The following is a 12929-nucleotide window of genomic DNA, read 5'->3' as shown; positions in this document are numbered from 1 at the left end:
GGGGCGCTGGGCCCGCCCCGCCGCGGGCCCGTAATCCCAAAAACACACCGCGCCAGCGTTTGGGGTTGCTTTGTTTTGGTTTTGTCGCTTCTACAGCCCCGTTTGTAAATTTGGCGTTGGCAAGAGAGCCCCGCCGCGGCGTCGGTTGGTCTCCACAGAAGGCGCCGAGGAGGTTTCTGGTGAGTCCCTCTGCGGCTGTCAACGTGTCTGCCAGGTAGCCCTCAGGGGTAACGCGTGGGGGCTTCACCTCCTGCTCCCACATGGGATAGGCTTGAAGGTTTTTTTGGTGTTCTCCATCAGGACAAGGTCGTATCTGCACAGCTGTGGTCTGCATAAAAACAATCAACACGAGCTAGAAGTGAAAAATCAGCCTTTCTTGTATCATCCCCTGCTCAGGCTTACAAATAAATGACGTTCTTAAGTCAACTTCTTAAAGTCCACCTACAGTGAGGCTGACTTTAAGCCTTACCGACGTCAGTGATACCCTGAGCATATTTTCTTTGTGTCCTACACCACCTTTTGTTTTTCCTTGTGGAAAAAAGAACACAAAAACCAGCAAGCAAACAAAGCTGGTGCAGGGTCTGGAGCACATGTCATACTAGGAGGGGCTGAGGGAACTGGAGGGGTTTAGTCTGGAGGAGGCTGAGGGGAGACCTCATGGCCCTCTACAGCTCCCTGACAGGAGGGTGCAGAGAGGGGGGAATTGAGTCTCTTTAACCAAGTAATAAGCGATAGGATAAGAGGGAATGGCCTCTGTGCCAGGGCAGGGTCAGGCTGGTTCTGAGGCAGTATTTCTTTGCAGAAGGGGCTGTTGGGCGTTGGAATGGGCTGCCCAGGGCAGGGGGGGAGTCCCCATCCTTGGAGGGGTTGAAGAGTCGGGTCAACTTAGTGCTGAGGGATCTGGTGGAGTTGGGAACGGTCAGGGTGAGGTTCATGGTTGGACTGGAGGAGCTTCAAGGTCCTTTCCAATGTAGATGATTCTGTGAGGTATTGTCTACAGAGTTCATGGTTCCCTTTAAGCCAGGTGGCCCTTCCAGCTCCCTTTGCGTTCTTGACAGTTCTCTGGTGTCGTTATTAGGGATTGTACCACCGCTTCTGAGCTGGGACCAGGCATTGATCGGACTTAGAGCTAGCCCAGCCGAAAAACAGAAGAAATACTTAGGCTTTCACCTGGGGCTGCCTGAGCATCAGCCTTAGAACAGGAAAGGAGAGAGGGCAGGACATCCCTCCCTGTGGCAGTGACTGATTTCTTAAATGGTGTTAAAATAGTCATGAAACTACTCATAGCCTGTGGCAGCCTGTCCTAGGGGAGAGTGGACAGCCTCTGATTAAATGTTTGTGCATTTGTATCTAATTTTTAAAAGGTTGAATTTGGATCTTAAGCTGGAAGTGACTGTGGAGATGTAGGGCAGGAGGAGTGTCAGCAGGGTGGAGCTGCAGAAGGACTTTTCTTGTTAGACATACACAATCTTTTCCTTATTCAAAGTCTAAGGGTAGCAGACCTTCAGGAACTGCAAAGAAACATGTTCTGCGGCTCTGTCCTTTTTTTTGCTTCACTCTTCTCAACTCTGTGATATGCAGTCCTTGTTTTAACCCCAGTTTAAAGCGTGATATGGCTTGATGTCCACATACTGTCAGTGCATACAAGGTCAGCCTAAGAGATGCTGTACCTGCTGAGCTCAGGCAGAGATCCCACCCTCCAAAGGTGCCCTAGTAATCAGGGAAGCTGAAGGGTAGGACTGCAGAGCAGGCAGAGGTTAACAAGGTGACTGAAGCAGCTGTAGAAATCTCATCTGCAAATGACCTGGTAGGTACCTCATGGTGTGGGCAGTAGCCAGTGCTTTGGGGCATAGTGGCCAGCAGTTCCCAGTTACTGGAATTCCAGGAGTAAATTAATTTGCCTGCTTGACTGGACATAGAAATTGACTGGGATATAAAATGTATATTTGGGGATGGACAATCTGTCTTTCCCTGGAAGTTGCATTTATCTTCAGTCCACAGTTCAGGCCTGAGCAACTCCTCAAAGGTCATTTTCCTGACCAGCAGTTAAAATGTCAGACGACGTCGGAGTCAGACCACATGTTTTCAGTACATTAAGACAACCTCTGTGTTCAAGTAGGTATTCAGCTATGGGATTTGTGTGTATACGCTAAAGGTGGAATTTATTCCCAAGATATCTGTACAAGAATTATTAAATGTAAAATAAATCTAATTCTTCTGAATGAACTCAGCCAGGCCAGGAATTTGGCAGATTAATTTGCTTCTGTCCTGTCTGCAACAAAAATAGTTTGTAAACCTCTGCTTACCTTTCTGGATTTGTAAGTGACCGGAACCTCATTTGGAGAATCCTGAGTTTGAATTTTGGGCCAGTAACAGATCCTGTGGAAAATGTCAAGGAAATTCTTTCTACGTTTTCAAAATCCTGGTCAAATCCAATTAGCAAAGTGATTTGGTTGTACTGCTGAAAGGCTGCAGCTTCTCTAAAGATAAAGCAGACAAAGTGTCAGGAGTCGCCGAGGGAATAGCACTATTTTTAATATATTCAGTATAATAATAGAAACAGTGCTGAGGGAGGAGGACTGAACTTTTGATTAGTTTTAGACTGAATTTAAGATTAGATTTACAGGAAATAGTTATGGATTCAGGTCTTCAGGTGTGAACCTTCTCAGGCACTTTTGCACTGTTATTTGAGGTAAGAGTGGGGACACAGCAGTCTGATGCCGTTTGCTCTGGTCCCAAACCAGAATCCTCACTGTGATTCTGCTTTGACCCCAGCAGACTAGGCCCATATGATGTTTGTACCTGGTTGGCTGTGCAGACCTGAACACTGAGGCATCCGTGGAGTTTGCAGAATATGTTGCTGTATATAAAAACCTATTTCTAACAACGCTGAGATGGCTCTACAGATGGATGACTCTACCTTGGGAGTATTAATGCCCCTAACTAAATTTCTGGTGGCTTTCTTCTTGCATATGCATCAGAAGCATCTGTGAAACAATGCCACATTGACCGGAATTAATGGAGAGTAATCCATCTTCTCAGGATAGGAAAACAGCACAGGCTTAAAGGTGGGAAGCCTCGCAGCGCTGGAGTTTGACCTCGTTCCTTTTTCGCAGAATGTCCAGTTCCACTTTGAGATACACATGAAAACTGCACAAAAGCAGAGCTGCTCGCAGGAACGCTGTGGCCACACAACACATTCTTTATATAGCTGGTTGTGTGGCCATAGTTTAAGGTTTCCCTTATAAAGGTGGAGAGTGCAGATGGGACTGGAAGTGTATCCTGGTTGCAACGCTCAGAATGACTGGCCTTGTTTAGAAGTTTTAGGAGACCTGACAAACAGGACAAGTTTTAACCTGTCCTCTGTGTGTAAGCATGCTGCCTGGTGGGCTGTCATCTGCTCGGCAGAGCAGGTGGCCCTGTTATGCAGCTCCAGGGAGCTGTGCGTGTGCAAGCAGATACAGCTGTGAGAATATGCAGTGAGAGACACAGGAAAACCAGTTGAGCAGGACTTGTTTGCTGAAGTGTGTTTAGATCAGTCAGGAATTTGCATGTCCACATAAACACCAGTCATTAATTTGCCTCTCCAAGGGAATGAATGGACTTGGATGTTACATATTCAGGCCCAGGTTCTTCCCAGCTCTCTGGGGCATCTGGAGCTGGAACAGAACACTCCCAGGAAAGGGAAGGAAAGAGGGGAGATGTGTTTTTCCTCTTGCTTTAGGGGACGCCTGGGACAGCTGTGCTGCTGCTGGCTGAGATTGTCCACTTCAGTCCTTAAGATGACTGGGAAGGGTCCAAACCAAAGGGCTGGCCTGTCAGCTGGTGTGCACTGGGGGAGTCTGTGAAAATAAGGTGGGGCCAGGAAAGCCCTAAGACAGGTATGCTATCAAGTGTCAGCAGAGAAATTAGAGGAGGATATCTTGTCTCCTCCCAGATCCAGTTGTGCCAAGTGATTTGATAACATTTACAGATCATCAAATTGGTAAGACTTACGGATTAACTTTAGATTCTGCCTTTTTCCCAGTTTCATCAGCTAATACAATGCTTAAGGTGCCTCTTCTGGTGTCTTTGTTCCATGTAATAATATCCACAAAGTAGTGATAAACTGAGGTGAGAGAGAAAGCGATTATGGTTAGACTGCACACTCGCTCTGCTTGCCAGCCTGGCTGTGTGCCTCTCTGGGGTCTGAGCTGCAGGTGGAGTACATCATTCTCCCATTTGCTCGTCTGACACAACCTGTTCAATTTAACTCTAAAATGTCTTTCTCCTTCTTGCTTGCCATCTTCCTTTGCAGGGATTTTTAACAGAAATACTAAGATATATTTGGAAAAGTTCTAGAGCAAGGGTTACTTAAGTGGCATGCAAGGTGATCCCTCTGCACAGCTTTCAGCACACCGCCTGTTTCACCATTCATTTTCAGATTGCCTTTTCTTTCTCCTGGCTGCCTCTGACCCCCTTCATTTCTGTTCTCAGCATCTTTCATTTGTCTTCTCTGTGGTGGAGCAGAATCATCTGCTCTTTGCTCTGATCTGTAACTGACTTGCTGAATTCACTTGCTGACCAGTGCCAGACCTCAGGCCATAATCCCTGCCTGTGGCTTGGTATGTTGGTGATCATGAGGATGAAATCTTTTTCCACAGATTCCCCCTTACCTGGGCCCTTTCCCTGTGCCTTTCACTTTTGTCCAGGGCAGGTTTTTTACCCGTTCACCTCAGAGCACATTTTTGACTCTCATTATTCCCACACACCTCTTGCACAAAAGAGTGGTGTCTTGTTTTGAACACAGTTTAGGCACTGCCCTTTTATGCTTCGTTTGCATGTTCTCAACAAATTTCCTAGCACTGCGAGCAAGATGAGCCTGTTCTTGCACTTATCTAGCGAGTAGTTGGCTTTCACAGCACTAGGCAACTTTGCAGGTAAAGAATGTAATGGCAAGACTGCAGATGAACACAATTCTATCCAGCAGCCATCAGCTTTGTTTCTGAAACGCTGGCTATGATACTGATAGCAACTAACCGTCTGGGCTTGGCTGTTGCTGGAGGAGGCGATACACAATTAATCATCTCAGAAATCTTAGTCACTTACTGCAGAATGGCTCTTTGTCTGCTGTATCAAAAAACATACTTGTCACTGGATGGCTCTGTTGTGTTAAATAGCTTTTCCACTTATGGGCATAATAACCTATAGATGACAGTTTGAAAATGAAACAGAATGTTACTGCACAGGTATATAAGCAACTAAATTGCTGAAAATAACAAAGCAAGTATTTAAGAAATAGTACATTGCTTGCCAGCTGCAAGGTAGTACTGTGACACGTGCTCCTGTACTTGGTAGACTTACACCAGGAATTAACTTTACTTGTGTAACTAAAGCTAACTGAGTGTCTAAATATGCCTGGTTACTGTTTAGCACTTATTTTAAGCTTGATCTTTTTCCACATCTCATGATACCATGGTTAAGAAGGATTTCATTTTGCAGCACAGAATGAAAATCATCCCTTAGCTTTGCAAGTTCATTTCTGGAAGTGTCAGATTTTTTAGCACCAACATTTCAGAAATGGCGTCCTGAAGCTGGGCTATCACAATCAGGCTGGAACACCTCTGTGGGCCGGTAACAAAAACCAGAATAACCCTTTGTTCACTGCTCTGCCATGCCTGTGAGAGTCAAGAGGGGTTTGTGGTGATGAAAACTTCTTAGAAAAGATTCTGGTTTAGCAAGAACATGTTCCTATGCCTCAAACTTTGCAGCTAATGGGCTTTAATTTCTTGTTTCTGTGACTAGTGTAAAGATCCCAAGTCTTCTTTTGGCTTTTCTAGTTCTGCATCCTTTACACGTGGATCTCTGTTCTAGATTGTAACATGATGTGACTGACAAAGCGTAGGGTAATTTCTCAGGCCTCTTTTGCCTGCAGCAAAGGCTTGTACTTCTGCAGAAGTCAAGGAGAGACCATCCCCAAAACCTCAGTGGAAATAACTTACATGCTTTTGCAAAGCAGCGTGTTGTGTTAGTCCTTTAGCAAAACATTTGTCACACAGACAGTTACAATAATGATGCACAGCTCTGTCAGAGGTGTGTATTCAGGATGTATTTATATTCCTTGGATCCTTACCTAGGATGGGGCATGGCATAGGCCAAAAAGTTCTGCAGCTGGTACATTTGCCATTCCTGTAGTTTCTGTAGGAGTCACACGGGTATGCAGTAATATTGCAGCTCTGTTTCAGGGATGATATGAACAGGAAAACAGACCTCTGGTGGTCACATTTAAAATACTGCAATCCTTAATCATACATAGGGAAGAAACATTTTGTTAGCAATCCTCATGCTTCAGAAAAAGAGTATTAATGTACTAGCAAAAAAGGACATGCCAGTGGATAGTCGCTGACCGGTCTGAACACAACAGATTGCACTGGGCTCTGGCAGAACAGTAAGTAGGCACTAGCTTCTCCCTTTGAGTGCACTCAGCTCTGCCTATGTCTGCTTTACTTTTCTGCTTGTCTTTTTCAGTTTTAAAACCATTTTTATTTGTATTGTTAGTGTGGTTCCAGAGGATCCAGCTGTGGATCTCAGGTGTCCCTCTCTTCTCTCTGAGCTCAGGCCTGACAGCTGGCTATTGCTTTTTTTTGCACATGGCCTTCCATTTTGGTGTAAAAAACTCTTTAGAAAAAGACCTTACTAATAAAACAAGTTATTAGATGAGCAGCAAAATGAGTAAAGCTTCACATCTTATGGATTTTTGTTTCAGGCTGGTTTCCTATGTGGATTCTCCTGTGTCTGCTAAGGGTTGAATTCACATTACTGCCTTTTCTTCTATGAGGTATCTTCTTTACGAAGCTTTCATAAAACCAGTTCTGCTGCCAGGCTGGAAAGGAAGAAGCTTTCTTGCCTTCAAGACTAGGGCTCTACCTGCCAGAATGCACTGTCTGTCACTGCCAAGAAAGCACATTGGATTTGGTATAACTGCCTACCCCACATTCATCTTAAATCTGTTTTCTGAACAGGTTCTTGCCATTGATAATCCTTGGGGTTTTATGTGTGTTCTAAGTAATAATAATTAAAAATAATCCCACAGGTTTTCTAAACGTAGTCACAAATCTACCTGATGACTTTTTGCACAGAAAATGAATCCCATTTGCATTTGTGACAGAGAGCAGAAGGATCACTCCTGACTCATATGTCTGCCTGGTGCACATCAGCTAAACTCCTGTTATGTCAGCGTGCCACATCAGCACTGGGAAGAGATTGCTGTCATGGCTTTCCCAGAATATGCTTTTTCATGTATTTTCTAAGCAGTGATGATGTTTCTCTGGTCTTCTCTTTTGTGCTTGGAAACATTTTGTCAGTGTTTGTGCAATTCAAGGCAGAATTAATTACCAGAAAATATTGTCAGTGGACAGCCAGGCTGGTCGGTCCCGCCGTTGGGGTAGAAGTCTATGTGGCCTAGTGCTTCTGTGTAACCTAGTCCTGACAAAAGAAAATATCAGGGGTGGGGAGGGAATATTGAATTGTAAAATGCTGAAGAAGGAAACATGAAAAACTAACTGGAACAAATAATAGTTAGCTCTAGGATGCCTGCCTGTGCAGGAATATTAATGTCATTCATTTATTTAGGCAGCAGGCCAAATGGTGGTGACCCAGCTGTGTCATTATAGCAATGGTATCAAATACCTAAAATCGGTCTCTGTGTGTGACAGTACAAAATTCAGCTGTGTGTGGGAGAGGAAAAGGGATGCAAAACACTGGGTGTTGCTGTGCTGCTGAAGCCCAAGTTCATGAAAGGGCTGGGAGAAGACGAGAGGCAGCAATGAGGTGGGAGAGCCAAGTGCTAGGGGTAGGGTGCTAGTGGGAGCAGAGTGGGGGTTTGCATCATGCTGCTGGCTTGGCTGGCAGATGAGAAGATGTGCTGTGCACCACTTGGGCAAGGAGAGAGCTGAGGGAGATGCCAGATTTGCCCCAGAGGAAGGTTTAGCCCACAGGAGGTGGGATGAAGACTGGAAGCATCATGCAGGGAGCCCCGGGGTTGGGGATAACTGATCTGCTGTGCAAGACAGTGACTAGTTTTTGAGATGCTGCATGCTCGGCGGCAGCCTGACTCTGCAGTGTGGAGCTGCTGTGCAACCACTCCAGCGGGACTCTGTGCTCCAGTAGCAACAGGGCACTCCTACACCACTGCCCAAGTCCTTGTTCTTCATGGGCCTCGAGGCTGTAATTGCTATAAAACAGCAGCATGTTTTGAAATGCAAATAAAACAGCAGCTCCCGAGGAAGTGCTGATGACAGAGTGGGCAACACAGGACCACAGAGCCCTGCACAGCACCAGTGAAGGAGACTCCTGGGCCAAAGGAGCGAGGATGCCCCCAGCACTGCCTACCAGAGCCCCCGTTTTCCTGTGCTCCCCATCAGTCTCCAGGTTTCCTCACAATGGTAAAGAGGGGAAATGTCACATACCATCTGTGTCTGAGTGAATGACATCAACAAACTGTGCATCTGTAGGATCCAGCCTCTCACTAGGTGGCTTTCCTCTGTACAAGGGCCCTGCTGGGTCAAGGCCTGCAACGCAAGAGCACGCATGTGGTGTCACTTCAGTAGCCTGCAGCTCACCTCACTCACGGGGGGCAGCTGTCCTTGGAGCAACAGGACTGACAGTAGGAAGGGCTTACCTGTGATTCTTCCAAGTGTACCATCAAACATCTGTCCTACAAAGCCAGAGATGTGTGCTCCCAGACTCACTCCTATCATGTGCAAGGAGTCAAGTGATGCTCCATCGACCTGAGATTCAAAAGTACTTGTGGTCACAGATTCGGGCACACAAAAGGCATAAAAGATATCAGGAGGAGGAATGTAAAAGCGCCTCCCTACTTTTTTCCCTTGATGTGTTCCACTCTGTGTAAATATTCCCCCTTTGATAGTCCCACAGTACAGCCAGCACTCATGTTTGAGGACCATATCTGAGAGAGCTGTGATAAGAACAGTTCAGGCAATGGTTGTATTTTCCTGGGACAATGACTACAGGCGTGGACAGGAACGAGTATTCATGGGCCCCATGAGTACAGCTCTAGTTGGCCACGTGTGTTTCCTGCAAGGAGTTAGCAGCCACAGCGATCCTAATGATCCAGTGTCATCACTGACTGTGCCCGTGCAACAGCTTAGAAGAGCTGCCAACTGTAGCTGATCCCTGTGAGCTGACTTTTGGGCATCCAGAAAGTGGAAATAGAGTTTCTATGTGTGGAAAAGCATCTGTAGAGATTTGCATCCAGAAACATAGAGACTTAGAGTGTAAACTGAATATTGCAACAACCAAGTCCAGGGGTAAAATTTGGCACTGCAGTACAGCTGTGCTTCCAAAAATGAATGTATTCTTTTCTAGGACTTTCTTTTCCCAGACATCCTGCTGCTTTTAAACATGTCCTTTGTGCCCTCTGCATACTGTGTGTTAATGACTATATCATAGTGTGAACATTAAGCTTACCAACATTTCATCAATAAGTTTCTTCAGAATCTCAGCAACTTTTTTGCAGTTTCTGGAAGCATTACTGTAGATGAAAGTTGTTGCCCCACGGTTCCAGTCCACAAGGATGACGTTCATGTCTTCTACAGAAAGCAGAAGATGTACCAAGTCAGGGATCCAGACTGGGGTAGAGCCTGTGAGTCGGTATCCATGGATGATGAATGTAGTTTTCTTGGTCACATCTAGATACTTGGAGGCTGTTGAATTGAGCTCTTCAGCACAGCTTGGGTTCTGTCTGGTGTAGAGCAGCAGCTTCACTTTCAGGTCTGTCCCTATCAAAGCATTGCCAACGGTGAGAGCAGTGAATGCAGGGCATGTCTCCCTGAGATCTGAAAAGAGCACAGCGTGGCAATCCTGAGGTTAGTACCGATGCATTTGCTTTGACCTTTTCTACCTGCCAGCCCTGCATGGGCACAGGAACATATGTTGTGAGCTGTCTGAGCCAGGGCTGCTCCTTTCCTCTCCGTCATGTTCATGACTGGAGTTACCCTGAAACTTAGTTTTTCTTGCTGTGTTGGAACAAAGGCAGCAAGTGCACCTTCTCAGAGCAGCATTCCCTGAAACAGCACAGCCCTGCTTCCACTAGTAGCTGGGGAATCACAAAATCTCCAAAAATCTCACTAGTGTAAGGTACTAGAGACCAACAGCTAGGATGGTTGCTGTATTGGTTTGAGAGCACACTCAGATGCTCTGGATAGCCTCCAGGGTAATGAGATATCCTTGTGGTTTGTTTGTAGCTCCAGTCTGGAGCTGACAAGCTGCAGAGGATCTTGCTGTTGTGAGGGGCAGCTCAATGCTGCATTTGTATTTGCAGATGTAGCCTGCTATTTCAGACTGCAAAATGGGACACCCTTTGACTGCATGAGATATGTTACTGATATTGCTTTATACACAGCTGAAGAGTAACTGAATTTTATGTAAGTGCTGCTTTATGGGACCAGTCTCTGCCATTTGAAAGCCTGTCTTTGTTCCTTGCTTTTCCAGCAGAACACCAGCTGAGCCTTCGGAGTCCAATGCAATCTCCAACAGGGCACTGGCAGGGAATGGAAAAACTGCCTCCAGACAGACACTGCTTATGAAGGCCCTCCCAGGTTTTGTAGCCTCTTCCTGGCTCACAAATCTTTTCACCAATCCCCTTAATCTTATTGAAGAACCTTGTGGGAGAGAGTGTCTCTTTCACACATACACCCTGGGCTGCAGTAATTGTTCAGGCTGCAGTTGCTAGAGAAATCTTCCTGATCTTTGTTGCTTAAAGGCCTGTGCAAGGTAGAAGGGTTTAGAAAACCTGCATCTGTAAGCTCTAGCTCTAGCAAATCTCCAATACTCTGTACATTTTAATTTCTAAATGATGAAACTCTGAGATTTTACGAGCAACTTTCCCTTTTCTCCTCCTGTGGAAATCAGCAGCATGAGAGTGATATAAATGCTATGTGCCCAGCACATAAAATAATCTGCTCAGTTCCCATAGTTCTGCTAATTACTTTGTAGAAGCCCCAAGAGCTCCAGAAATAAAAGTTAATAGGCTAAAAGGATGTTGCAGTTAAGTCCAACTGGTTATTTTAAATTGCTACCATAAATTCAGAAATAAATTTTAACATTTGAAATCCATGGAGTCCTTCCTGTATAAAGCCTATGGTAAAATATGAATAATGGAACAGGAGCCATGGAAAAATGAGCCCTCAGCCAGGCCCAGTGAACACTGGTTGAAATCAGTGGCCTTTGAATTGAGGGTGTTCTGCCTCTGTAATGCTTCAGTCAGGGCTCCCAGGGGCAGCGTGACTCTGGGCCCTGCTTGCAAGAGTAGAGGTGACCCGGGTGGCTCTCTCCTGACCAGCTTGCTCTCCCCTCCTTCTTACAGTGCCAGGCTGCTCCAGAGACACAGCAAGAGTTGTCCTACGGCACTGCTCATGTGGAGATCTCAAACTAACTGGCAGAGAAAAGTTATCATTTTTTGCTGATATACACCAACATACACAGTGATACTCAACGACTGTCCTCTAGGTGCTACTGCCACATAAAAAAATACAATTATATTTATTTTTTACTAGTAACTATAAATTGGTTTAGTTATTGTTTAGCATTATTGTATAGCATTGTTAATTGTCCTTACTGCCACTGAAGCTGTAGTAATACAGGCAGAAATGCCAGGCAAGAATTACTTCTATATGGTGCAAGACTGCACTGATTGCTTAATTTGTTTCTATATCTCCTGCACTGTGCTCAGACTTGCCCAGAGGAGCACCAGAACAGCCCAAACCTTCTGGTAAAGAAGAGCTTTTAAAGACCTGATTGGCATTTGCTAATACCTAACACAGGGACTGTTTAAAAAGCCTTGTTATATCTGCACCGAGTCTGTTAGATTTGTTCTATTTTGATTAACAAAATCAGATCAGTGCTAATAGTGGGGGAAAACCTGCCAGCTTCTCTTCTGGCAGGCTGGTGCATATCCCAGACTCATCCACCATGTGTTACAAAAGCTGACACATGAGGACAGCCAGTTATCCTGGCTTTGCTCTTCGTTCTGGTAAGCACAGTGAATCCTACCCAAATGGTTGGAATTGTCTTGGAAACTCCAACATGATTTCTCTGATGGAGCAAGAGGCTTATTGAGATTAACTCTGCAAGCAGATAAGTGAGGTAGAAACTTAGACCCTGGCACTGTACTTAACCCATCTCCAACAGACCGCTTCCCTTCAGGAAAGGTAAATAAATGTGGCAATTAACTGAGTGTCCCATTAACTCGTTTCCAGCCCTGCATTGGCCATTAGCTTGCTGAATTAATTTTTCTCCCTCTGCTCAGTTTTCTAATATGTAAAATAGGATGACAAACACTAGTTTCCAGGGCAAGGTGCTCTGACATCTCAGCACCTGTAGCAGGGGGCATACCAACCTGTTAAACCTATGTTCCTACGTGGGAGCTGGACATCTTTTGTCTCAAGCTTGAAATCAGCCTCTGAGGCACTATTGCAGTGAAAGGGGCATCTTCAGAATAACTTGGTTCTCAAATTACATAGATATATGTGTATATATATATATATATATATATATATATAATCAGTTCAACAAAGAATTCTATAGATTATTATGCTCATGTGAAAATTTCTCATTTTCCAACTGACTAATTAAGTTGCCCACAAGCATAAGCATTCCACAGCCTTGCGTAGTAACACCATATGTGCACTTCATGCTGTTTATCTTGATGTGCCATAGTTAAACATCTTCCATTTCATCTCCCATTTGTATATCCTTTTCCATAAAGTACCATAGGTATCCAGTGGCTACCTTTTTAGTTTTTGATGAAATATACACAACCTGTTCATTAGCTCAGGGTTAAATGCTTAGCTGTCCTAAGCTCATCATTACTGCTGTTCTGTAGGTCTAGTGCCACTTGGCTCCTCACTGAGAGAAAAGAAGCCTTGAAT

General features: G+C 45.1%; 1 protein-coding gene across 1 annotated transcript in view; it reads right to left on the bottom strand.

The window, feature by feature from the left end:
- Positions 1-72: 72 nt before the first annotated feature.
- Positions 73-12929, bottom strand: part of LIPH (lipase H) — a 14038-nt gene continuing 1181 nt past the window's right edge. Inside the window, exons 2-10 of the mRNA XM_026855388.1 lie at positions 9469-9861; positions 8660-8768; positions 8448-8549; positions 7375-7464; positions 6113-6280; positions 5089-5184; positions 3997-4108; positions 2307-2480; positions 73-328 (exon numbers count right to left, since the gene is read on the bottom strand). Of these exons, the coding sequence (XP_026711189.1) occupies positions 244-328; positions 2307-2480; positions 3997-4108; positions 5089-5184; positions 6113-6280; positions 7375-7464; positions 8448-8549; positions 8660-8768; positions 9469-9861 (1329 nt within the window). The 3' untranslated portion in view covers positions 73-243. The remainder of the gene's footprint in view (positions 329-2306; positions 2481-3996; positions 4109-5088; positions 5185-6112; positions 6281-7374; positions 7465-8447; positions 8550-8659; positions 8769-9468; positions 9862-12929) is intronic.

Source organism: Athene cunicularia (assembly GCF_003259725.1).
Source record: "Athene cunicularia isolate RWA chromosome 9 unlocalized genomic scaffold, athCun1 chr9_part2, whole genome shotgun sequence".
In the NCBI taxonomy this organism is placed as follows: Eukaryota; Metazoa; Chordata; class Aves; order Strigiformes; family Strigidae; genus Athene; species Athene cunicularia.
Note: the sequence above shows the minus strand (reverse complement) of the source record. Positions and strands in the feature narration are given on the sequence as shown.